The sequence below is a fragment of the Protomyctophum parallelum genome, assembly GCF_964188405.1.
Source record: "Protomyctophum parallelum genome assembly, chromosome: 17".
NCBI lineage: Eukaryota > Metazoa > Chordata > Actinopteri > Myctophiformes > Myctophidae > Protomyctophum > Protomyctophum parallelum.
The window spans coordinates 12,813,944-12,841,629 of record NC_139719.1 but is presented as its reverse complement, the minus strand read 5'-3'; the positions used below and the strand labels follow the sequence as shown (position 1 = coordinate 12,841,629).

The following is a 27,686-nucleotide window of genomic DNA, read 5'->3' as shown; positions in this document are numbered from 1 at the left end:
AAACCGTGTGCGTGTGTGTGTGTGCGCGTGTGCGTGTGTAGGTTCTAATCTAGGCGCTACAGTACAGCAAACATAAGGCATAGGCCTAACTATTTGTCGTATTAGCCAGGAGGGATCCTTTTAAAGACATTACTTTCTTAATCCAATGTCTTTGACTTTCTCAATGCATAAACAAGCTGAACCTTGTCTCGGGGAGGGGGGTTCAAGTTCAACTGGTGGTACAGGTGGAACCTTCAAGAAGGTACTGCGCAGCATGTGGTCCTCGACTATATGCATTCAGACTGTCAGTAATGTAGGAAAGTGAAAATCTTTTCATTAGGCCTATTCTTTTTTTTTTTCTTCTTTTTTTTAAAAAGAAACTTAGACCACAAGTCACAACTGTTGTGTGATAGCAGATATGAGCACAGTGGAATTAATTAAACAGTGGTCATTGTGAAATGTGACACGAGGAGGCTTGTCATGTGCTACTACTGGGACAAAACAATAAAACTCATTTTGACCATTTTTTTCCGCCTGAGGGCGAGAAGCGACCTCGCTTTAAAGGGCACACATCCATCCGCCTTGTTGACGGCAGACTGCTGGGCAAGCGCTGGGGGGGTCAGACCAACATGGAATGAATGCTGTACTGGCCATATAAGGAGCATGTACACTGTACAGGGTTTGATGAGGTCAGATCAACATATGGAATGTCAGAACAGGTCAGCTCCATACAGTATATGGAGATCTAATGGTGGTAGCGGGGACATTCTCTTGAGTGTGTACAAGGTTGGATCAGGGCCCAGGTAGAGGTAGGACCGGGCCTTAATTTTCGGGCCTGTTGAGAACTCTAGTTTCCCCCGGTGGTGGGCACTAATAACTTTGGGGCAGGCCCGACTAGAGTTTGAATGGACAGGTGAGCCTAATAACTTTGGGGCAGGCCCGACTAGAGTTTGAAATTTGAATGGACAGGTATAAGTCAAAAAGGAGACATCGAAGAGCAAGGATGGATGTGGAAGGATGGAATGTCAGAACGGATTCTGAAATATATCCATATACAGTATGGAGATATAAGGGTTTGAGGGATCTCCATATATGGGCTTAACTGCAACAGCAGGTCGCATTTACTAATGACATCAGGGTCTCCTGATCTCTGCCCGGCACACAAAAGAAATGCTCGATTCCATAGTTAACTGCGACCTTTGGGCGCAAAAACATACATGAACCAATTAAGCCCTATTTTATACTTTGGCTATATAATACAGATAGGCCTACTGTCATTTTTAAAACAGTGGCAGGGTTAAAATGAGCAGCAGTTGTGTGTCATTCTATGCATTCTATCACATACAAATTAGACATTTCTAATTAGAAATTCATCATAACGGATGGCTTGTGTTTGAAGACAATTACATACCATATATCACTGTACTTCAAATAATGGACACAAACCAACAGTTAAATATTAGTTAAAGGTATATTCAGTGATTTCACTCAAAAAACCTTAGGTTTGGTTTTTGGCTGGGACCTAAGCCTTTCATCCAATCAGGATACAGAGCCAAAAACGAGACCTATGGTTTTTTGACCCCCAGGGGTTAACTGGGGACAGGGAGGAACTCCTTATATGGTCAGCACACTCTATAGTAGAGAGGATTATCACAACAAAACAAAAAAGTGATATTTGAATTAAGTGAAATCACTGAATATACCTTTAATATAATACAATACAGCAAATGATAAGGAACCATTTATTTACATATTGTATCAGAATGGTGCTTTAGCTAGCACCTTCCCCACATCACTGTGGATTTGCAGTATTCGGATGATAAATTAATTGGATTATTGGAAGACTACATCTATATAACAATAACATTAGCCTGATTATCAGACTCTGAGCTAGTTCACTCAGTGGGGTGGGCGGGGTCTATGGGCTGGAGCCAGGCTAATAATATAACATATGTACAAAGAAATTACAATTATGTAATAAAGGCGAAAGGGCCTGTTCTCCCCGTGTCCCCTAGGGTAGGTACCCTCACAAAAAACATGCAGTAATCCTGGTCACTAAACTGCCTCGCCCTGGCCAGCCGGGGCGCCTGATGGAGGGGAAAGGAACTGGTTGGAATAACGTGTTCCTTCCACGCGTTACGTCCAACCAGGGAAACTCCCCCCTGTCAGGTGTAAAGGAGCAACTTGGACACTCAGGCATGAAGGAAGCATGAGTTCAAGTCCGTTGCTCTCCCCTTGTCCCCCATATATGGGGACTAGGTCGGTGGAGGGTGTGTAGAGCCCAGGATCACAGTAGATGATTGACACAGCGGTGAAAAATGGGTTACAAAATCGTGGGATAAAAAATATATTTGAAAAAAAAAAGAAATTACAATTATGATTAGTCATTTGACATCATGCATGTCTTACTGTAACTGTAATGGTAACACTTGAAGATAAGGTTCATGAAATAATTATTAACTAATGATTAACTAATACATTAGTTAATCATTATTTCAGAACCTTATCTGCACTGTAACCAAGAAAGTTTGTCATTTTACTTTCATGTGTGGTGGTGATTGTTGTCCAACAAGTTAAAGATAGTTTACAAATATTTAATTACATTTTAATTAGAAAGCCCTTCTAATCAACTTTTATTATTCGATTCCAAACACTACAGCAAAAAGACGAGTATTACATATTATAAAGAGCCTTGTCTTCTCAATTGTTCAAAGCATAAATAAGCAGACTACTTTTTGTCTCCATTAGAATCTTAGATAATTGTCAGACATCAAGCTATAACACAAGCAACCAGTTTTGTTTGCAAACAAGTGTCATACTCTTTATTAATATTCTAAAGTCACAGTACAGTGATAAGTAACAGTAGTCCCAGAATTATACAACATATGAGTATAATACACAGGAGAAGAATGTCTCAGTGCTGTATTCACCAAAGAAAAACTACGGTCCAGTTTGATAAAACATAATTGAACTCAACAAGCACAACCATTATATAGATTTAAAGAGGTCTGTTATTGACTCATGGAAACACACTTTGAAATTAAACATATAAACTTGTTAAACAGTCATTTGAATGGGGAAAGTTAATAGGTACAATTTGACCTTTTGAAGTTACTGTGTTGCTGGTTTTGAGGGAGCAAGTTTGTTTGCAGGGGAGGTGGGAGGGGAGGGGCTTTTAAGGGGGAGTGACTCACCGGGGACAACCAAAGTGACGACATTTTCTTTTTTAGACAGCCAGAAAGCTGGGTAAACAGGCTCCAAGAAATCTGCCTTGTACTGATGGATGAGCGTCATTTTTTCATCCATACCGTAAAAAGCCAGGACACCCTTGGTGTAGTCCACGTAGACCCCGATACGTCTGAACTTGTCCACTTTGAGAGGGGTCTCCACATCGCTGTGCCAAGCAGAGAACGTGCGGCCGTTCCACTGAAGGCACCACGAAAAGTCGTTGCCCGTGATGCAGCTGTTGCTCTCGCTGCCCTTGCGGTCGATGCTCTTGTAGGTCAAGCCGACGTGTGTGCCTTCCCCGCTTATGTCCACTTCGAAGTAATGGCGGCCCAAGTAGAAGCTCTCCGTGGCCAACACCTGGCGCCAGTTGTCAAAGCGCTCTGGTACATCGGGATAGGGATGTTGCCAGGGAGTGGTGTTGGTCACCTTCCTGTTTTCCTCGGTCAGACGTAGGAACTTGTGGGCAGTGTCTGCATCGAAACTCACATGGGTGGCATCTGGGAGAGGATGTGAGAGATGAGTCAGCATGCTTAAGTGCTATTCAGGATTTTGCTGTGTGGCATTTGATTGATTGAGTGACAATGACAATTATTGTGACACCCGAGAAACAGTGTTTACCCAAAGCATTTGTGACACTTGAGCAACATTTAATTACCCATGTTTTACACCTATACATCTATTCATATATATACACAATGTCTTACACTTGAGAAAATCTTCACGTGTCTTCGGATCTGGCATGGACATGTTCTGTTTGGCTGCAACAATTTCATGCACAGTGGTCTTTATTCCCATCTTGTCTGAGGAAAAAGGAAGAACAATATTCCATGCTTCAATAACACAGCATCGCTAAGATTTCCATTTGTTTGTTATTATTGCCATCCACACACGCACACACACCCAATAGATCAAACGGTCATTAGTCGATAAGCCATCCTTCAACCCTGAGGGTCAAGTCACTTCAGGTGTGCTCGTGACACACAAATGAGGTGACTCAGTCACTCAGGCGGCCAGCTACATTTACAGTACACATTCTTATCTCTCAGGCTCAGCCGCCACTCGTTGCCTTAATCCTTAGCTTCAAAACTATGACACACAGTCTAAGATTCCTCAGCTCTCCAGACAAGACTGAGCAAGCCGAGGGAATCAAGGGGGGATTATCTTTACATCAGAAACTCAAGGATAGTCCCTCCAAATAGCATTTTCTGTTGTTGCACGCAATACACTTACCATTTTTACACGTTTCCTTGAGTTTTTCTATGTAAGAGGACACAAGCTTCTCACACAGCTCCTCGGTGGCTTTGACAATCACACGGCTGAAGGAATTCAAGCGATCCATCAGGCCAATGTAGACGCCAGGCAGGGAAATATCAGTTGCCTCTTTCTTCCATTCCGAGTACTCCTGTAAAAACAACCAGAGCTTATTTCAAAAGTAGGCACTGTAAAGTCGATAATTTGTTATAGAAACAGGAGTTTGAGCACAGTCTTGTAACTTTGACCTGGTCATCTATCTATTAGCCATTGATTACCTGTAGGAAATCCACATCATTCTTGTTTTTAGAGAACTTCTCCACACGCGCCTGGGTCTTTTTCAGCTCCGTGCACCTCTGCTCCAGGTGAACCCGGATTCCCTCTGCCTGTCTCAGAGCCTGCTTCTCCTCTCCCTCCAGGATCTCCGTCACTTCCTTCTTGGCCCTCTCCAGAACGGCCTGCAGCTCTGTGAACTGGGTCTCGATCACTTCCCGCACCTCCTTCACCGAATGCTGCAAAGCGGTTCTTGTTATGCATTTGTCGTCATATTTGTTGATTATACACAGTGAAATTCTCAGTGTTAACTCTGATAGTGTACAAATGTATACAAAGTGTGCATTTGGTTTCATTCCCAGAGATACAAATGGATGCCTTTACCACTGAAGATTTTAGCATGTATGCATCATGGTCAGATGATTGAAGCAATTGATCAGCAAGCTGTCATTCAGTGTGTCAACGTGTGTGACTGACAACTCAACCAGATGACATGGTGGGAACACAAATATGTCAGGTGACGATGGGTGGCTTTTATGTAACAGCAGGCTTAATGCGTCAAATGGGAGCTGACACCACTATGAACTACTACACAAACACATGGATTTCCCCCTCCCACATGCCTGAAGAAACCTGTCAGGTTGAGGTGGCTCAGATACCTTGAGGCTTTAAGACTAGGGATATTCATGGATAAAAATAGCTCTGTCTAAACTAATAATTACAGCTCGTACAAATTACTATGACATACTATAAAGGAATGTCATTAAATAGTGATCTCATGTCAGGCAAGGGATGTCACAGAGCATTTAGTTGTAATGTACCTCGATGGAGACTGTGTTGACTTGAAGTTTGTTGATGGCGTTCTCTGCTGCGGTCACCGTCTTGGCCATTTCAGTCTGTTTCCCATTTAGTTCCCTCTGTGCATACAGGAGAAGAGAATTCAGTTTGCATACATGCAAAACCACAGTCATGCAGCCGTTCACTGTGAAATTATAATACCAACAATTCGCTTGCACACCACCAAAACCATTCTGAAGAATGTACTGTAAATCAACAGTGTTGCTGCTTCTAAATGTCAGATGATTACTTATATTATATTATATTATAACATAAAATTCAACTTTTTCAATTTCTTTTGTGTTTTTGGGGCTCCCATGTGTGTTTTCTATCCCCACAAATAACCAATTTTGAACAATCAGGCCTTCATGTCATATGGGTGTTTTAATGGAAATTGCTCTCAGAAACAGCTCGACTGATTTTGGCCTCATCGTGATGTCATCAATGTCACCCTACTTTGTATAATTCCTCCTTTTCTTCAGTCTTCAGTTGCAAATTAGCATTTCCACTTTGTTTACAATGTCCACCATTGTTGATTTTCCAAGCTGGCATGGAATGGAAACAAGCCTGGTGTTATCTAGCATGAGTATTATAATGACTCAAATATTAAATAATCTGCATATCAGCACCCTCTCCACCTCAGGACAGTGTGGTACTGCAGCTAAAACTGCTTTCAAAGTCCAGAAAGAATTGACAAGGCCTGGTTATATCAGAGTGGTTATTGAGGCTCAAACCATTAGAAATAACTTTGAGGGACATAGACAATATGATTATTAGATATTAAAAGCAGTTTTAAAATGCATGTTATTTGCGCTTTAAGGCATATGCTCATTTCCCTCTAGATTGAGACTGACTTTCAGTCTCAAGTATGAATTCCTTGGGCAGGTCCTGGCGAAACTGGAATGGCATGTTGCATTCTTGCTTGTCCATACAATTTGTACCCTGAGGAAACAGCTTTGTTAACCAGTAGGTAGACTCTCAGATCTATATTGAGATCTATATTGCATTAATTCTTTAAAAAGCATTATGCTTGCTTGGGCCAGCAAGTAGATGGACATTTGCAAAAAATTGGGGTATTATATTAAAATGTCTAATAAAAAGTGTTTATCTGTAAGCGGCATGACATTCCATACCATTTGTTAATAAATGACCGCTCGCAAGAGCTCTTTCATCTAAGAGATAAGAACAGGCACACCGATATGCAGAGAGAAAACAAAGCTGTTCTACCAGTTTTAAGTATTCGTTCATACAACAAAATGTGTGATGCTAAAACAGGAGCAGTATTACACGTTAAGTGCTGGCAGCCAATGCTACAGGAAATACCATTGTCCCAATTTACCTTTTCGTATGGCATTTTTACCACAAGGCATAGAGTACTCATCTTTTGTGTACCATGGGATGTAGTGTGAGAGTGACACGACAGGAAAGGAAATTAACCCTCAGGGCCCTCAGTTATATGTTGGTTTGAATCCTATAACAAATGTAGGTCGTTCGAAATGATTTATGACTACAATACCGACTATCAGCCACCCATGTTACAAGTGTAGTAGTAATAACTTTGGGTTTGATCAAAACCTGCCCTTTGAGTTATGTAACAAATGATGTGAAGGGGAATTTTCTGTTGAACAAACTAGGAACAAGGAACCATTCACTGCTGGTTATCCAAATGACTGTTGCACTTGACATTTAAAAATGCATAATCTACTTGTGTTTCAATGCATAATCTACTTATGCTTTCAAAGGAGAGTTGATAATTGTACTGAATTACAATTCTAGTCTTGACTAATGACTATACATTCTTGGCCTGTCAACCGCTACAAATATTGCCACAAATAACAGGTGTGGGCTAAGCAGAATGGTGTCACTGGGAATCTGAGCTGGAATGTGGAACTGTCATGAACTGTCACTATAAGAAAGACAAATGAATCTTCAGCTTAACATGTTTTTCTTTTAGTCAAAATAGAATTGAACAAGAAAAATGGAATTTCAAGAACGCACTACAGAGAAAGCCCAAGAGATTATGTTGGAGTTGGATAGACTCATAATTCAATTTAAATAATCCAATGTCCTCTCTGGTACTTGTGAAAATTAAAATTAGATATCTATATTAAGTTTTCTACCACCATCTTCCTGCTGAAGCATTTTAAGCAAATGTTGTAACTTGTAATGTGGTATAGCAGGGGTTTTCAACAGGTGGTCCGTGGAAGTATAGCATGTGGTCCCTGACCATTCATTTAGTAATGTAGGATTTGTTGATTTAAAAAACTAAAATCTTTCCACTAGTTGAGAAACCGTGAAAAGGGAATTCGAATCTCAATAGGGGGAAGTACAAGATTGTCTGGTTGAGTCATCATTAGGAAAATAATTATTAGTAGTCAATGGACCATTCATTGGTCGAGAAACAGTTGGATGTATACACATGGGATGCATATTAGCAATGGTTACAAAAGCACTAATCTTAGCTAGCCCATATCCCCACCCAACACAACAGTGGTCCCCAGGTTGATTCTAAGTCAGGGTGGTGGTCCCTCTTTCATACAGTTGAATGAAAACCCCTGTATATACAGCTCCAGTAAGGTAACAGTCAGAACAAGTTACAGAACCTTAAACATAATCATTATTATACTGAGCAGACTGGTCAAAGTAATTGTATTACAAAGTATAGAATAACCAAGGACAGTATTGTGTGGAGGAATCATCTGACGTGATGTATTGTTGTTTTTATTCATAGTTAAATGACATGATTAAATTAAAAATGCGTTTTGCAGTTGGGTGAGCATTAGTTCTATGCACCTGTTTCTGTGTACCTCTACTTACGTAGAGTGAAACATTAGTGATCAAAGAAAACACTAAAGGTGCAGTTGTTTGTCAGATAACAAAACCGCACAAAAGATATAGGTCATTTGAGAATGGTGTGGTCTTAGTGCACATAATGGTAGAAAGTGGGTGTATGTGTGCTGAATCCAAAAATCTGAACATTCTCTTCTTAGGGATTGGTGTTTAGGGGAAGTACATTTTAGAGAACCAAAAACAAACAAAAAGGTGTGCGCGTGTGTGTGTGTGTGTGTGTGTGTGTGTGTGTGTGTGTGTGTGAGAGAGAGAGAGACACTCGCCTCTATCCTCTTGCGAGCTTCTTCCACAGGCACGGTGTTGTGGCCCTTGTGCTCCTCTGTCACACATTCCTGACACACGCAGCAGGCATCGGCGCAGCAGAACAGGTCCAAGGGCCACTTGTGGCTCTCACAGGTGCGCCTCTCGATGTCCCTCAGGGGCTCCACCAGCCTGTGGTTGTGGAACTTGGAGTTCTCCAGGTGGGGCCTGAGGTGTGCCTCGCAGTAGGACACCAGGCAGACCAGGCAGGACTTGAGGGCCCTCCGTGGGTTCTCGATGCACGAGTCGCACACCACGTCATCGGGGCCCAGGGGGGTTTCTTTTTCATCCACCACCTCTTCTTCATCATTGACCGCGCCGTTCGGCTTGTCCTCGCCTGATTGATTGAAAATGTTATTCAATTTGTAGAATAGGTACAGTTCAAACGGAGGTACAGGTCAATACAAAAACTGCTATGAGGATAAAACCAGAAAAAGCACCAAGACTTGTTTACATCAGGGTCCTCCATTTTCAATTCATCAGAACATTTAAAGACACAAATGTACACTTCATACATACAATCATCATATACAGTTAAAGTTAAAAATAGGGGGAGAGCCGGGGGACAGCCGTCCGTAAACTTGTGCTCTTTGAGAGCAGTGTTGAAGGAGTCTAGGGATTCACATTTCTTAATGGCTGTTTTTAGTGGCATAGGAGCAAAATGAATTTACCTGGCTTCTTGGGATCTTCCGATTCCTTCAGATCCTCCTGTATCTTGGTCTCCTCCGCTGTCTGCTTGCAGTCTTCTTGACTCTCTTCCTCCCTGCACTCTATGACAGTAGACACTGCTCCGTTCTGTTTGAGGCTTTCTGCACGTCCAGGCTTGCTGCTGGGGCTCTGAGTCTGCAGACACACCGGGCATCCTTTAGCTTTGTCCCCCTGGCAGGAGCCACAGATAGAGTGGCCGCACGAAGCAGACGCGTCTCTGGTGGTGGTGAGGATAGTACCAGAACACACTACACACAGTCGCTGCTGCTTCGAGTTAAGGGTGGTTGCCGTTTCAGGTGCAGTTGTATCTGCCATGGCTCTGTTAGTTCCTTCTCTCTGTTGTTCAGCCTCTCACTCTTCCTGAAAGCTGAAACTAACCCGCTCTGCCACTTACTTCAGCTGGCTGGCCAACCTGTAGAACCTCCTTGATCAGAGGGAAGAGCCTCCCCTCCCACACCACACCTAAACTATGCAAACGTCAGCGCACTGCAGCCTCCTGTAGTTTCAGACAGCATGTTCACCAACCCCCTTTAAAGTGCAAGCAGGCACACATTAGTCACACAATCACTTCCCCCAAAGTTCCCTTCAAATCAGAAACTGTGCGGTCGGTGTTATAGGCCTATTGCATTTCCCCGGCATGCTTCATGCTTCAACTCCAAAGTATCATGAGGTTGCCTAACTTGTTTATTTAATTATTGACATAATGTTGTTGTTGTACTTCACTCACTCTAGCACAGCTGAACCCGTTTTGTTTAAACATAATTGCGTCAATCCATTCCAGCCCATAAAACAAGAGATTGTTTTAGTTTATTTTTCAAAACAAAAAGACAGCAACGATCAGTTGCATTTTTATGATTCGGCTGCTTTGTTAACCTATTTTACCCCAAAGGGGGACCGCATGTAAATCCGACGTAAGTTGTAGTTGTTCAATGCGTGCAAACATTGAATTTGGTGTCATTATTTCAGGAAAGGTGCAATACTGCCACCCAGTGACAATAGACAGCAAATGAATTCTAGATAAACATTTTATTTCATTCAAGATTTTTTAAACAGGGTCTAATAGGCTACTAGTAGGCTACTATAGCCATCCTTTTGTAGTCTATAGCAAGTTACCGGGTATCTGTTGTTGTTGTTGTAGTAACGACCCAGCACACTCAAACAAAAGAGGCTGATGAGTCTGACCCCCCTTTGGCCCCCTCAACTCTCATTGTAACTAGACACTTTACCTCCCCCCTCTCTCTCTCTGTTTAAAGTACAGGAAAAATATCAAAGTACAGGTAAAAATATAGTAGCCTACAGGTGGATATCCACGGCTTGGGATATCCGTGGATATCTACGGCTTGGGGCGAGCCGTCTTCACTTTTCGAAAAGCGTGGATTTCTCGCCCCACAGCGTGTTTATCTCGCCCTGGATATCTCGCCCCATGTTTATTTTACCTTATTTCTCATATTAGAACATTTAGAATCAATGTGGTTTGTCAAAGGAGAACATTTAGAATGTAAAGGTCAAATGAAAAGTATGCATGGATAATGAATGGCTCACCCCCCTCCATTGTTCTGGAAATTCCATTCTGGAAAGGTGTTCCATTCCTCCATTGTAGGGCAAAAACTGGTGTTACTACTCAAAATCAAGGTTCCACTTAATTTACTGTAGCAGCAGTCTTTCCAGTGAGGCCTGACCTGAATGGAACACAAGTTACACAACCTTAATTTGTAACATTGATAACACCTGTCAGCTCTTGCTCAAGGTGTTACTTGTAACTGCTATGTAATAGCCTTTTCTAACCACTGGGTGGTGATAGTACTCTGTGTGTAGTAACAATTATCTTCCAGTGATCACTGAGAATTGATTGATTGAAATATTTATTAACAGTTTGCAGAATTACAGTACATTTCAAGCACAAACTCAATACAAAGACTGTTAAGTGTGAGTGGACGACCCAATTAAGCATTACACTTGTTTACAAAGAGGGTCCACCTTGTTCAATTCATCAAAATAATTAATTCTGTGTGGTGGTCGGTATCCACAACAGAACAGTATGATGGCCATAAATGTCTTGGAGTGATAGCCAGCTCATCAAGAGTTAAAACAACACTTTTCCAGCTAGGTCAAACCACCTGCCTTAACTTTAAGAAAATAAAACCTAGTATCCTCCAAGAACCCCGTCTCAAATTATTAAGTAAGTAAAGATTCATATTAGGGATGCACCGAAAGGGAAATTCTTGGCCGAAACCCAATACCGAATATAGGAAACAGTTGGCCGAAAACCGAATACCGAATATCCGAATATGATTAATATTATACATCTTTTTTCCTACCATTGCTGTCCTGGCCGTACCTTAAAGCTACCTGATTTATGGCAAAATAAATGGTTATGGCAAAACTTAACTTAAATAATAATCACTATTATGGGTCCATAAAACATTTATTCAGCCCTTTTGAATGCATTAATTGCATACACTATTCGGTGATATATTTTTATATATTTATATATTTTCTGTGGCCGAATATTCGGTGCATCACTAGTTAAAATAGTATGTTTATACAGAGTAAGTACAGAATAAATAATATCTCAATCACTTGGTAATGACTGTGACACAGTCCTGTATCTGAAAGGTCATAAATGCAGTCCTTGCAACCACAATGTTTCCAGCCATACAGGTCTAGTCCAGAATGCCACTTAAGCACTATAAATACTTTGTTGTACAACAAATAGAAAAAAAATGTTGACCTACAAGCTTGTAGATGTTTGGAAAATGTGAAAGATTTAGAAAGCTTTAGCCTATAATGCCATGTTGAAAGTGGTTATCACTTAACATACCTACACCCGCACAGTATCATTGGTATGAAGTGTAACTGAATATCGCTGTTTTAGTATCCCCACTTAACCCATTAACATGAGTTTGAATCTACAAATGTTATGTTAACTTAAATAATAATCACTGTTATGGATCCATAAAACATTTATTCTGCTCTTTTGAATGCATTAATTGCATACACTATTCAGTGATATATTTTCTGCCTATTTGGGCCGAAACCGAATAGGCCGAAAATGCATTTTTAGCCATTTTTCTGCCCAATCTTTCCTGCGGCCGAATATTCGGTGCATCACTAGTTCATATTCCTGGGAGAGGAATGTGCAAATCTGGAAGCAGCTTGGATCCTGTTGGGCCTGCGCAGTAAACTAGATTTTAATGCCTTCTTAATGGTGTCATTGCTCCATCACATTACCAATGACCATTGTACTATAACATATCGCAGTGGTTTTCAACCAGTGTGGTCCCAGGTGGTCCCCAGCTAAATGATCGAGAGTTGGTAACCAAATGGACCCTAGATCTTTAACTCGAGAGTGTAAAATGAAACCAAATGGACCCTTGTGTCCATTTGGTTTCATGTTACGCTTTGAAGAGTTGCATTATTGTTAAACATCTGCATTACTTAATTTACAATAAGTCTACACAATTGGAGAATGTAGAATAATTGTTATTTTGATCAATGTTTGCCTGTTATCTCTCCTATGGTACCAAGTTCAGTACAGCATGGAATTGTGGACAAAATCTTATCCAACGAAAAATATTCAACATTTTGGGTCGAAGAGGCTTAATGAATGGTGGTCCATGGCTCGAATGCAGAATAAATAATGGGCCTTGATGAAAAGGGTTGAAAACCACTTTGGGTGGTTTGTTTATGGTGATGTGACTGATGTCAGAGTGATGTGGTCCGCCTGCAATCCGACGAGCCAATTTATTTATGATATTTTTGGGGGCTTTTTATGCCTTTATTGATGGGTAGACACTGGGAATAGAGATGGGGGTCACATGCAGGAAAGGACTCGAACACAGGACACGCTGTCAGGCTAGATTACCAGTCTAGGTACCCAGACTGATAGTCCGGCCCAGGCCCCCATTAGCCAATTATATATATATATATATATATATATATATATATATATATATATATATATATATATATATATATATATATATACAAACCAACCAGCAGAATGTAGGAAACTACTTCTCTGAAAGTAAATCTTCGCAGACCCTTCACTTAAATACCCCATGACACCCTATCGCAACTACCAGCCACCACTTTGCCACCCACTGTAAAGCTTGCTAGAACCTCCACCGACCCCCAGAGAATAAACATTATACTTTTAGTGGAGCACGTACGTACAGTATACAATATTGACCATAAGGTAAAAGATAAGATGTGCCATGCATGGTATATCTTAGATCACGAAAGTGAATATTGACAGAGTGTGTGTGTGTGTGTGTGTGTGTGTGTGTGTGTGTGTGTGTGGGAGCGTTTCGAACTCTCGACAGCTTGGAGTGTCCAGAGGATGAGGCAGAAGGACTTGCGAGGTGTTGTACTGTCTATGCCACCATTATGAGACTAAGCCTAGTCCTGAGCACCGTCATGTGAACGAATATGGCTATCAGCCATACAATCGGCTTGTGATTGTAACATAACTGCACCCATAATGTCTGTGTCCTTGTGCATTTTCCTTTGTGTGGACATAAATAAATTCTTAAAATGTGTGTGTGTGTGTGTGTGTGTGTGTGTGTGTGTGTGTGTGTGTGTGTGTGTGTGTGTGTGTGTGTGTGTGTGTGTGCGGGCACAAATGTGCTCTCTGGTCATACTGCAGCAGCCTGCAAATATCATGGCCTTCATCTGTGAATCATACATAATTAAATACATCTATCCCGGTTAAATTATTACATTGACTTGGATCATTTTATACCTCTGCATTTTGTCCAAAACAATTTAAACCAAAGCCTCTTGGGGTTTTATTCTAATGTAGGGTCAAGTGTTTCACTTCAAAAGTGCTACGTTTATTGCCCGGTACCTGTGAGCACTGAGTCTTCCTGTCCTGTCAGTATATGATGTGATGTGGAAGGAGGGAATTAAATTAGATATGATGGGGAACATTGGGGATTAGTAGGAGTCTGCCTGAATGGCTTTTCATTGGATTAAATACTTAAATTGGGTTAAAGGCCTTTTTGGGTATAACAATCCAAGTTAGAATATAGAAGGATCAGATATGTCCAGTGTGTTCAGACCTTTATTGTTCTCCATAATGGTAAATTATAATTATTCTAGAGTGAAGATGGGTGTGAGTAATTCTTCTTTGCAGAAGATGAGGCTTTGTGGAGGAAATTAAATAACATACTTAATTACACACAATGATCCAGTAGTGAGGTATTGAAGTGGGAAAGTGAGGACATTTCAGGTTCAGTGTGAAAAACCGATGATGAAATAGATTGATACTACTGTGAATTTGAGGATGTTAATAGAGTACGGTAATATGACGAAGAGTATACAAAATAAAACAATAGAGAAATACAAAATAAAGTAGGGATGCACCGAAAGGGAAATTCTTGGCCGAAAGCGAATACCGAATATAGGAAACAGTTGGCCGAAAACCGAATACCGAATATCCGAATATGATTAATATTATACATCTTTTTTCCTACCATTGCTGTCATGGCCGTACCTTAAAGCTACCTGATTTATGGCAAAATAAATGGTTATGGCCAAACTTAACTTAAATAATAATCACTATTATGGGTCCATAAAACATTTATCCAGCCCTTTTGAATGCATTAATTGCATACACTATTCGGTGATATATTTTTATATATTTATATATTTTCTGCGGCCGAATATTCGGTGCATCACTAGTAGGGATGCACCGAAAGGGAAATTCTTGGCCGAAACCGAATACCGAATATAGGAAACAGTTGGCCGAAAACCGAATATCCGAATATGATTAATATTATACATCTTTTTTCCTACCATTGCTGTCATGGCCGTACCTTAAAGCTACCTGATTTATGGCAAAATAAATGGTTATGGCCAAACTTAACTTAAATAATAATCACTATTATGGGTCCATAAAACATTTATCCAGCCCTTTTGAATGCATTAATTGCATACACTATTCGTGATATATTTTTATATATTTATATATTTTCTGCGGCCGAATATTCGGTGCATCACTAGTTAAAATAGTATGTTTATACAGAGTAAGTACAGAATAAATAATCTCTCAATCACTTGGTAATGACTGTGACACAGTCCTGTATCTGAAAGGTCAGAAATGCAGTCCTTGCAACCACAATGTTTCCAGCCATACAGGTCTAGTCCAGAATGCCACTTAAGCACTATATACTTTGTTGTACAACAAATAGAAAAAAATGTTGACCTACAAGCTTGTAGATGTTTGGAAAATGTGAAAGATTTAGAAAGCTTTTGCCTATAATGCCATGTTGAAAGTGGTTATCACTTAACATACCTACACCCGCACAGTATCATTGGTATGAAGTGTAACTGAATATCGCTGTTTTAGTATCCTCACTTAACCCATTAACCTGAGTTTGATTCTACAAATGTTATGTTAACTTAAATAATAATCACTATTATGGATCCATAAAACATTTATTCAGCTCTTTGAATGCATTAATTGCATACTATTCGGTGATATATTTTCTGCCTATTTGGGCCGAAACCGAATAGGCCGAAAATGCATATTTAGCCATTTTCTGCCCAATATTTTCTGCGGCCGAATATTCGGTGCATCACTAAAAGAAAGTAATGTCATCAGATATCATACCATGACATATGGATGTTGTATTATAAAAAGCGGTACGCTCAACTCTTATGCCTACTTTATAGGCTACTCCTTCGTACAACAAAGTATAATTTAGCTAGGCTTCATTTGGTGGTGGCCAGATGACATAAACACTAGAGCTTATGCCTATGGGCTTGCAGCTCATACCCGGTTGAAAACAGTGGGATGTGGTTCACAGGCAAGCTCTTGGGTTGTGTTGTAGGGCTGTTAAATCGGCTCCAATTTTAGCAGTGCAGGACAGGAGGCGGTGGGAGAGGTGCCATTGGAAATCAGAAGAACACAGCTGGCAGCTATTCTGGGTACATCTTCGAGGCCTACTAAAGCGGCGCTTCAGCCTCATTGGGATTTGGGACCATGTAATATCTCAAAGATCAAGTTGCAAAAAGGTCCCACAACAATCTTTTGCCATGGAACCCTGCAGGAATTGTGTAGGTGTGACAAATAATCCAACATTTGATAGGTGGGTATATGAGAGTGCGTGGATGCCAATGAAATCATTGGTGTATCTTCATTTTGCATATTTTTATCTTGCATATTTACAATTAGCATATTTGCAGTTTACACCTTCTATATTTGTGATACATTAATGACATTAATTGAACTCAATGAAATATAACATTGCTACCCTAAGCATTAATCATAATCAAATATTGCTTTATCAGTGCACGATTGGTTCACACATTCACAATGTATTGCTTGCTGTAGGTTGTCCAAATATGGACTGTCCATTTTGCAACATTGTAAGTACAGTACAGTACAGCTTGTGCTCTTAAGCAAATTGTCCCAGTAGACAGAGTATAAAAGATCTAGGCAGCGGTGTTAATGTAAATAGCAGTAACAGTAGCAGTCTCCAGTTTCTCCACTAATGTTTTCCATCGCTTTCCCTCCGTCATTGCACTCCCACCAGCTCTGTAATGGGTGGTGCGTACACCATCAGTTCCTGGTATTTGTGGAAGAAGAGGCGCAGGCGGGAGAGGTAGCTGTCTTCCTGGTACGGAAGCTCTTTTTCCTTCAGATACTTGGACACAATAGGTTTCACCTGGTGAGTCATGTGGAAGGAAAGGGACAACAGAACGGTAAACAAACAGGTGTGGTTTCTCTGTCATTGCCAAGGCAAATGCACAATGTCAAACAGTCTGCACGACAAGCATGTCTGTTTTACAGTCAGTACGTATTTAGCACCAATTTTATTATCAGCAATATTTATCTCTTAAGTTTGTTGTCAATGGTGTAGTGAGTCTGTAGACGACATTTGTGTGTTTAGGGCTGGCTCGCAGGTCCAGCCAAAATGCTTGACAGTAATGTCAGTAAACAGTACTAAACACGGGTCTAAAGCAAACATGCCCAGACCACCGGGGTATGGTACCTTAATGACACATTTTAGTAACATCATACTATAATTAACCCAATGTCTGAGTGTCCGTGTGTGTGTGTGTCTGTCTGTCTGTCAGAAACAGTGCCGTAACTCCTTACTGCCTGCACCAATCACTCCCAGGCATTGACCATATGCATATGGAGGGCGTAACGAAGCCCTTTTTTCGATTTGACACATTAATGATTATTAATTTATTTATTAGTCAATTACAAACGCACCCGGGCGCAGTACCCTTCACGGCCACAAATATCTCACAACGGGTAAGGACTAGTATTTACAATTTAAACAACCTTTAAACACATGTTGTCAGACAAGAAGGGGAAGAGGTGGTGCTCAACGTGGCAGCTGATGAGAGAATGTCCGAATGTCCAGTCCAGGAGGGGATTGCGTGGCAGGTTAAGGACCCCGTGGGTCATCTGGTAAATCCTCTTGGGACGGCTGGTGGGGGAGAACATCGAAAGGCCAATGTGCTGTGGAACAGAGATTGTTTCATTTATATGATCTATTTTCATATCAGTCAAAACAGTGTGATGAGAGCTCATGATGACACTAAGGTATTGTCAATGTTAGATATTGATTCATGGGACGTACAACAGCAGTATATTGTTAGCAAGGGAGATATTGACAATATAGCTTGTACTGTACAGCTTTGACAATATATACTGGACTAGCCGTTTGTTTGCTATGATATGTTTACAGTGGCACAGACTGGACTGGATCCTTATAGTCCGGATCTGTATATTATTACTAATTAAAATAAGTCTATTTGTGAGTCTATAATGTATTACAATCATACTTATAGTGCATTATTATAATCGGTTTATAACACTTAATAACTATAGCTAAATTAACTCATAAATGCTCATTGTGCTTTATAACAATATTTATTAGAACACATTATTAAGCATTTTATACTGGCTTAGTGGCTTATGAGGCCAAGTATTAATAATAATAATAGCTGGACACGATTGATTGATTGATTGATTGATTGATTGAATACTTTTATTAGCAAGTTTGGGAAACAGTAGGCTATGTCAGTACAGTTATGCCAATTATAATGCATTATATGTTTGTAAAGTATTATAGACATGGGCTTCATAGTAAGTGATACTAACGTATACTTCTAATTTAACTAACCTCTACCAAAGTATAATTGTGCTTTAACCACATGAATTAACATGGGTTATTATTATGACATGCCCGGAAAAAGGGCACTATAGTGCTATAGTATAATAATAGGTGTACAGACAAAAATAAGTGAACAGTTGGTGAAAATAGCAGATCTAAGCTTGTACAGCTTTGGTCTAGAGGGAAAAAAGGACTATATACCCATTGGAGACCCCGTTAAAGGATATCCAGACTTGGACTTATTCATGTACAGTGATACTGAATGTTCCTCCCTAAGCCCCTACAAGCCCCATGCATCAACCATCAAGAGTTCATATTTATTGACTAATCCATGATCAAACAGTTAGACCAGAACAATACACAATGAACTCTACAGGCTACAAGGCTCCGTCTGGGAAAACCATGCATGGATTGTTCCTTTTGCTGCCCCTTTGTTCCAGTCCCCTGGAATTCCTTGGTGAGGTCACAGCACCACACTGAAAGGGGGTTTCTAAAAAATGTTCATGGGCACAAGAAGTGCACTCATATTTTATCCCACATATTCTGACTCCATTCTGAATTGGCTCCGGACTAATCCCATACGAGATGTGATTTGATCCTCCTTATGTGTGGATGCCTGTACAGTGTACACTTTGAACACTGTACTGTCACCATGGAAGCCAAACTATATATACACTAACAGAATATACACTTTGAAACATGAATATCTCTGTATGCTGTTCGGAAGATTGAAATTTCTCTTTATCTCGTGTCTGGAAGCTTACCTGAAATATGTTGACATGGATGTAGGGCATACCGGACATTGCCCTACACACGAGCATGCAGAGTAAGGCACCGTAAGGTGACTGGAACCCAGAGACGTGTATCAGCAGCCAGTACTGGGAGTAGAATCCCAGTATTATCAGCAGTATGGTCTTTATGACCTGGGCCAGTGAATTACCCGTCAAATGAGCTGCAAAAAAAACAAAGAGGCATCATAACAGTGAGAACAACTACCGTACTTCAACAATACTTACTGTAGATAGACACACATGAATAATAATATCCCGACTCGAGGGTAAATTTAAGAGTAATTCTTTTTTACACTCTCAGAGTGTAAAATTATGTAGATCAAAAGTTACACATTCAATACAGGTGGGGTGTCTTTCGGCTATAGTACTAAGAATGTAATCTTCAGCTTTAAAAGTACTTTTTCTTTATCCTCTTAGTAACAAGTAAGAAAGCAATCACACGACCCTGGTACCAACAGGACCCACCAACCAAGACAATTGGATGGACATTGCTGGGGAAATATAGGTCGTGGACAAATTAACATTCATACTCAGACTACAAGGATAAGTTTCACAAAAAGTGGGAAAAGTGGAATCTTTTCCAGTCTAGCCCATGGTCAATGTATGAGGAATTCAAATATGAATCTGTAATATCTGAAAAATGCAGCCTTCTTTTTTAATTTAATCTCCTTCGTTTTTTGTTTTTCTGTGTGTTTTGTACCGTTTTTCTTTCTTATTTTTTATTTATTTAAATGTTTTTATCCCACGATTTTGTAACCCAGTTTTCTTTTCACCCAGTGCCAATTATCTAATGTAATCCTGGGCGCTACACTTCCTCTGCCAACCTGGGGGGGCAGCGGACTGACATCATGCCTCCTTCTATGCATGAGGAGTACAAGCTGCTTCTTTTCACCTGACAGAGGGGAATTTCCCCGGCCGGACGTAGCGCGTGGAAGGGACACGTTATTCCGACCAGTTCCTTTCCCCTCCATCAGGCGCCCCGGCTGGCCAGGGGCAGGTAGTTTTAGAGACCAGGATTACGGCATGTTTTTGTGAGGGTATCTACCCTAGGGGACACGGGGAGAACATGCAAACTCCACACAGAAAGGCCCTTTCGCCAACCCCCGCCTCGGGTATGGGCACTGATGACGCGGAGGAGGGAACACGCCGCCAGTGCCCACAGCGTCCCCAGCGGGAATCGAACCCAGGACCTTCTAGCTGTGAGGCGACAGCACTACCAACTGTGCCACCGTAGCCCATGGTCAATGTATGAGGAATTCAAATATTAATCTGTAATATCTGAAAAATGCAGCCTTCTTTTTAAATTTAATCTCCTTAGTTTTTTTGTTTTTCTGTGTGTTTTGTACCGTTTTTCTTTCTATCTTTTTTCCATCCTTGAAGTCCCTAATTTAAATAAATAAAAAAAGTGTACATTTAGTAAGTAATAAGTAATAGTGTACATTTTATTTCTCACCTAGTGCAACAAGAGGCGTAATGATGGGCACCGCCAGGGGGGCTATGAACAGGTAAACGTTGCGTGTCAGCATGGGGGCCTTCCATGTGCTGGAGTCACCAAGTCCGATGATGTTAGTATGGGCATGGTGCAGCTTAATGTGGCCGTGCACTCCTGCCCTAGCCGTGAATGAGCCACATATCTGGATGGAGGCACGCACAGACAGACAGACAGACAGACAGACAGACAGACAGACAGATAAGAGTGCAGAGTAAGTGCATACAGTAAGTGTACATACACACAAATAGCTCTGAATAGCTTAAGGACCAATTCCATTACCGATTAACTAGACACACAAAAATGGAGAGAAGGTGATAAGAGAGCATTCACCCTTCACCCAGTCCAAAGGTGAAGAGGAGCAGCAATTAAACCTTACTCAGACCTTTTTCTCCACCAGGCCGAAGTCATGGGGAGAGAGAGTTTGCAGGATTGACACGTTTTGAACAAAAAGCCACAAATCATGAACGCAGTGTACAATTTGAAACCTTTTTCACATTGGCCTGTTATAGCGCCACCAACAGGTGGACTTTTGCAAAACACATTTATGGAACAAAATGCCTCAAATCATCCAATTGCCATCCAAGGCGTAAGAAGAAATGACATTGGCCTATTATAGCGCCACCAGGAGGCCACAACCTGACCTGCCTTGGTGGAGACCTGTGCCCCGAGGGGCACTTTATCTTTTTTTTGCTCTTCCCCATGGACCTACCTGTGTATTACGTCTAGTATCATGTGGAGTTTGCGGTCGATGCACTGACTTTTCATTTAGATGACTTTACTTTGTGTTTTCCCGCACCTTAACTAATGTCCATAGTATCACATACAGTATACATCGGTTGCTATGCTCACGCACCTTTACAGGTATGTCTTACCTCGGTCACTATATTTTCTTTGATCTCTCTTCCCCCTACCTCTCTCTTCCCTTTCTTTTTTTCTATGGAAATAACCCACAAATGCACACAAACGTATTTCACCCACTTTTTTAAAAACATTTTGTACAATAAAGGTGATTCTGATTCTACATGCAAGTTTTGTTTTGCACTGAATGAGCAAGATCCATAAACATGCGATGAATTGATTAACTGATTATCTTTGAGGACAGGAAATAATCAATCAACAGATGGACCATGTGATAGACTCACACAGAACCTGAACTTCTCTCACCTCTATGAAGAAGACAGCCCAGAACTCCCCCCAGGCTTGGGACTCGTTCAGGGAACCGTGGCTGGCCATGTGTGTCCCCTTGATGGTGATGATGGCATGAGCCACCCCCATGAGCAGCAGTCCTGCTGCGAACCAGGGCAACTGGGAGGAACCCAGTAGCAGGAAGGCTGGAGGAACCGCAAGAGAGAGGGATTACAGAGAGATGGAGAGAACAGAGGGACAAGTGAACGATAGTAGGCACCCAACAAAACGTTTCGTTTTGGCCTTTGGATATCTGTAATATGATTTGTAATAGACACACACATAATAGACATACTCTGTGAAACTAGAAGATAGACTAAATTATATAATATTGATAGTCAGCAGTGAGAAATAGATAGGAACCAGTAAAGAGAGTAGGGGAATGATACATGCAGCAAACTATTTACCCTGCCGGCAGGAATCAAACCAGGGACTCTCCCGTCAGGCGTTAGAGCTTGTAGTACACATCCTAACCATTCGGCCATTGGTTCACCCCTATTATCATTATAAAATGAATGGTATTATTTGTAGTAGTAGAATTAGCTGTAGTGGTGGTAGTATATTTCTGTTCAGTGTTCATGCTGCTATTTAAAACACACATGCATTGCAGAACATTCTCATCCCACTCCCAGCATAACGTGGGATTTCCCAGTGTGAACGTACTGCTTGTGTGAATGAAAGAAAGAGGTCAATACCATTCAGCACTTGTTTCCCAGCGGTCAGTGACCCGTTTATTTTTCATTGTATGAACTTGAAGCCTGAATTACACATAGTTGTGTGCCGGGTGTAGCGCACACCAAATATAGCAGATCTACAAGCTCACAGCCACTCTCGCTGTGATGCAATGTGAGCTTGTAGATCAGCTATATTTAGTGTAAGTATAAGCCTAAAGTATTAGCCAGACATCTCGGTTTGGTGTCCGAGCAGTGCACCCAGCCAGCTACCCCCATGCTGCGACGGTGTGGGTTTCTGTTTGTGTTGAGATCGGGTGGAGGGAGGGAAACTCTATCCTCATTAGAGGCTGAGATCTCTGCACTTTTCATCACACGGTATGATCCTACGACTATGACTACTTGAAATTATCCAAAAATGAACCCATTATATGCCATTATAAATAACCCCCCTTATTATTATTATTATTAGATACCGTAGTCTACATAATGATATGCAGCCAAATCTTTCATATCAGTAATATTATTTGATTAGTTCAATGCTGAGAAATTTGAATTTCACTTGAGAGGGTCATTAACATTAGATTCAATAAACCCATCGAGTGCTGAGTTGACTGGCTCTGCAGGTGGCGAAGAACTTGGGTAACATTTTGCTGTGATGTCCAATGCTGCTGGCTGTGCCATTGATTGATTGATTGATTGATTGAAATATTTATTAACAGTTTGCAGAATTACAGTACATTTCAGGCACAAACTCAATACAAAGACTGTTAACTGTGAGTGGATGACTCATCAAAACATTTAGAGACGTACAAATAGACACTTCTATATAGTCAAAGAACAGAACAGGAATTCATCATAAAGGAGGTAAAACGTTTCGAATTGCAGCCGTCCGTAGGTGCCCTTTGAGAGCGGTTTTGAAGGAGTCAAGGGATTCTCATGTCTTAATGACTGTTGGTAGGGCGTTCCACATTTTGGTGGCATAGGAGCGAAAATAAATTAGTCCCTTGTTTGTGCCGAATCTGGGTTGTACATGGTTCGTTGCACTCCCTCTGGTGTTGTGGGTGTGGACTTCGTTAACATTAAGGAAGTATCTAGACAGGTACATGGGTATCTTGGTGGTGTATCGAATCTTGTGGACCAGACCCATTGCAAGATGCTGGACTTTCCAGCCTATCAAAGTGGGCAGGGGTGAGGCCAAGTATGAGCCTGCCCAGTTTGTTTTGGGAAGTCTGGAGTCTAGTTTTAAGGGCCTTTGAGGTGCTGTGGTACCAGGAGGTGCATGCATAGTCAAAGAAACCTTGTACGAGGGCTCCTGTTAGGTCTTCAAGGTGTTTTTGTTGAACAGTGAGTAAGTTGTTCAAGTTCGGTAAGGTAAGGTAAGGTAAGTTCAAGTTGTTGAACCTGTAAAGGAATCTTGTTCTTTGACATCTTGTTCTTTTTTTAGCATCCATTACAGTGTTTGGACTAGTAAGACCTGATTGTTAAAGTATATCCAAACCAGTTTCCAGCAAACCGCATTCCATATTTCAAAGCAGCTCATGTAAGGCAAAAGGCCCAGTGATGCATACTAAATTAAGGCACAAATGAATACTAAATATAATTGTACGGTAACTTGGAATAAAACAATCCCTCCACTATTTGAATGCTATAGTATACTATACTGTATATCCTCCTCTACACTTCTACGAGTCTAGATTACAGAATGTTACTATGGTGTCCAGGATCCATATTATGTTGCGATAAAGCCGTCTGGTCCTTTGCTCAGATTACACCAAATGACCTTTATTGAGGTCAGTATAGTTGACCGCCTGTGACCCAGTACTGGACACATGCTTGTGTGATCCAGAAATGACAGCCATATTAGATTATCGATCAGATTAACGGTTACATTTGCGTGTTAAATTTATTCTTTTGCATAGTTGCCAGGGAGGCCATGCAAAATTCACAACGGAAAATATAATTCAGTGCAGGCTTTGTTTTGCGCTGGTTAAATCTATGTGGTCAGCAGTCATGCATAAAAATATATACATAATAAAAGTCTATATAAATAAGTTTCAAGGTTTGCAGTCAAGTCTTCTAGTGATTATCTTATCTGTTCTCTCTGTACTCAGCTGTAGTCATAAAATAATTTTAGCGTTCTGAAGTCCACCATAAAGACTGAAGTGATCTGTCAGACCAAAGAAACCCTCTCAGAATGAAAGAACAGATAGTTAGCTATATGCCTGCCAATGGTGTAGAATAGCCTTGACAAATATTTGTTTCATTTTCAATTTCAGATTCGTTACGCTTATTTACATATAATATATGTAAATAAGCATAACGAATCTGACTGTTGGTAGGGCGTTCCACATTTTGGTGGCATAGGAGCGAAAATAAATTAGTCCCTTGTTTGTGCCGAATCTGGGTTGTACATGGTTCGTTGCACTGCCTCTGGTGTTGTGGGTGTGGACTTCGTTAACATTAAAGGTATATTCAGTGATTTCACTCAAAAAACCTTAGGTTTCGTTTTTGGCTGGGACCTAAGCCTTTCATCCAATCAGGATACAGAGCCAAAAACGAAACCTAAGGTTTTTTGACCCCCAGGGGTTAACTGGGGACAGGGAGGAACTCCTTATATGGTCAGCACACTCTATAGTAGAGAGGATTATCACAACAAAACAAAAAAATAAGTGATATTTGAATTAAGTGAAATCACTGAATATACCTTTAAGGAAGTATCTAGACAGGTACATGGGTATCTTGGTGGTGTATCGAATCTTGTGGACCAGACCCATTGCAAGATGCTGTACTCTGTCGTCGACCCTAAGCCATTCCAGCCTATCAAAGTGGGCAGGGGTGAAGCCAAGTATGAGCCTGCCCAGTTTGTTTTGGGAAGTCTGGAGCCTAGTTTTAAGGGCCTTTGAGGTGCTGTGGTACCAGGAGGTGCATGCATAGTCAAAGAAACCTTGTACGAGGGCTCCTGTTAGGTCTTCAAGGTGTTTTTGTTGAACAGTGAGTAAGTTGTTGATGGTAAGTTCAAGTTGTTGAACCTGTAAAGGAATCTTGTTCTTTGACATCTTGTTCTTTTTTTAGCATCCATTACAGTGTTTGGACTAGTAAGACCTGATTGTTAAAGTATATCCAAACCAGTTTCCAGCAAACCGCATTCCATATTTCAAAGCAGCTCATGTAAGCCAAAAGGCCCAGTGATGCATACTAAATTAAGGCACAAATTAATACTAAATATAATTGTACGGTAACTTGGAATAAAACAATCCCTCCACTATTTGAATGCTATAGTATACTATACTGTATATCCTCCTCTACACTTCTACGAGTCTAGATTACAGAATGTTACTATGGTGTCCAGGATCCATATTATGTTGCGATAAAGCCGTCTGGTCCTTTGCTCAGATGACACCAAATGACCTTTATTGAGGTCAGTATAGTTGACCGCCTGTGACCCAGTACTGGACACATGCTTGTGTGATCCAGAAATGACAGCCATATTAGATTATTAGATAATATATGTAAATAAGCATAACGAATCTGAAATAGACATTGACATTGACATATTATGTCAATGTCATCAGAAGATTTAGACTTTGTTTTGTGTTCTTGTTAGCCAGGCGTTTGAATTTCTGTATCTGTAACCAATTAATGCAATTATCCAATTAACAGAGTAACAACAGCTGTTATTATAAAAAGCAGCTTTGGAAACCAGCCATCATCATTATCAACACTACCATTATCATCACAAGCCTTTCATATTTACGAAAATCTGTACTTTCAGTGAGGTATAAATTAAGCATAAAGCCTGATTATACTTCATCATATGATGCTGCAGCTTCGCTTGCCTAAAATAGCATACTACAACAGCTCCTATCTTTGGGCGAGTATAATTGGAAGCACATAAGTTACCTACCCGGTGGCAGACAGAGGAATGCTCCAGCCAGGATGCTCCAGTCGATGCCTCTCCTCTCCCACCAACTGCTCTGGCTCATCACCTTCTGGACCATCCGCGTCAGCTCCATCATCGGCGACTCTTTGTCCGCTACCTTGCCCTCTGCCTTCATCTCTCCGTTGCTCCTCTCTTTCGGATCCCCTTTTGAATCTGTGGTGTGTGCCGGTTTCCTCTCAAACAAGGCCTCCCCTTCCCAGGGTTTGACATCCCTTTGCTCACTCGGTCCTTCCCTCCACTCGGCTGATACATTCTGCATGACAGCCCTACGCAACTGTCAGTGCCTGACGACTAGAAACTCGCCTCAACCAAGGCTCAAGGCTTCAGGGTCACAGAGTGCGGCGGCGTCCCGCAGCAGTTGCCAGCACTTCAGCGAGAGTACAGACAGAGTCCACAGGTCAACGTTAACATAGCAGCAGAGGAACTCTGAGAGAAGTCCAGCCCCCTTTCTGCTTCTTCAAGTTGACTAGTGCGTACTCTTCTCTCTTCTCATAGTGACAGAGAACCTGTTTTTCTCAATAGTCGCACGCAGGCTGCGACACAGGACTGCAGCTGCTCAGCTGCAGGAGCTACTATACGTCTCTCTCACTCCCCAACTGTCTTCTTCCCCTGCCGTCCTGCATAGCTGTTCATGCATACTGCATATCCCCACCCGCCTCCTGGCTTTGTCTACGCAACCCAACCTCTCCTCTCCCCTCCTCTCCCTGTTACCTTGGCACCCGTCCCAGGAAAGGGGAGGGAAGAGAAGAGAGGCTCTGAAGACGGGATGGAAGAGAATTAGCAATAGCTGCTCAGTAGTCAGTTGTGTGTTAGCTACTAGGTCAAAGTGTAGAGGGGGGATAGGAAACTTGTCAAGTGTACAAGAATGTGTTGATGTACTGTGTGTGTGTGTGTGTGTGTGTGTGTGTGTGTGTGTGAGAGTTTAAGTGTTTTTATTGGGAGATAGGCCAGTGTTCTGGGCTTGATGCCATGCTTACTGCAGTTTGCTCTTTAACTGAGGTTAAATGGTAAATGTTTGAGGCCAAAGGAGGAAAGAAACTT

The 27,686-nt window shown here is 41.2% G+C and overlaps 2 protein-coding genes across 2 annotated transcripts; both read right to left on the bottom strand.

Moving 5' to 3' along the window:
* Positions 1 to 2,509: 2,509 nt before the first annotated feature.
* Positions 2,510 to 9,861, bottom strand: trim16 (tripartite motif containing 16). The gene is made up of 7 exons (XM_083786901.1): positions 9,390 to 9,861; positions 8,682 to 9,055; positions 5,553 to 5,648; positions 4,737 to 4,970; positions 4,438 to 4,609; positions 3,912 to 4,007; positions 2,510 to 3,704 (listed from the first exon to the last, which is right to left on the bottom strand). Exons 1-7 carry the CDS (start codon positions 9,739 to 9,741, stop codon positions 3,091 to 3,093), a joined length of 1,938 nt encoding a protein of 645 aa, XP_083643027.1. The 5' UTR covers positions 9,742 to 9,861; the 3' UTR covers positions 2,510 to 3,090.
* A 6,706-nt stretch (positions 9,862 to 16,567) lies between these two features.
* On the bottom strand, positions 16,568 to 27,286 carry fads6 (fatty acid desaturase 6). Its single transcript, XM_083787056.1, has 6 exons — positions 26,610 to 27,286; positions 22,011 to 22,177; positions 20,808 to 20,988; positions 19,328 to 19,515; positions 17,726 to 17,905; positions 16,568 to 17,099 (listed from the first exon to the last, which is right to left on the bottom strand). Exons 1-6 carry the CDS (start codon positions 26,902 to 26,904, stop codon positions 16,950 to 16,952), a joined length of 1,161 nt encoding a protein of 386 aa, XP_083643182.1. The 5' UTR covers positions 26,905 to 27,286; the 3' UTR covers positions 16,568 to 16,949.
* Positions 27,287 to 27,686: the final 400 nt, after the last annotated feature.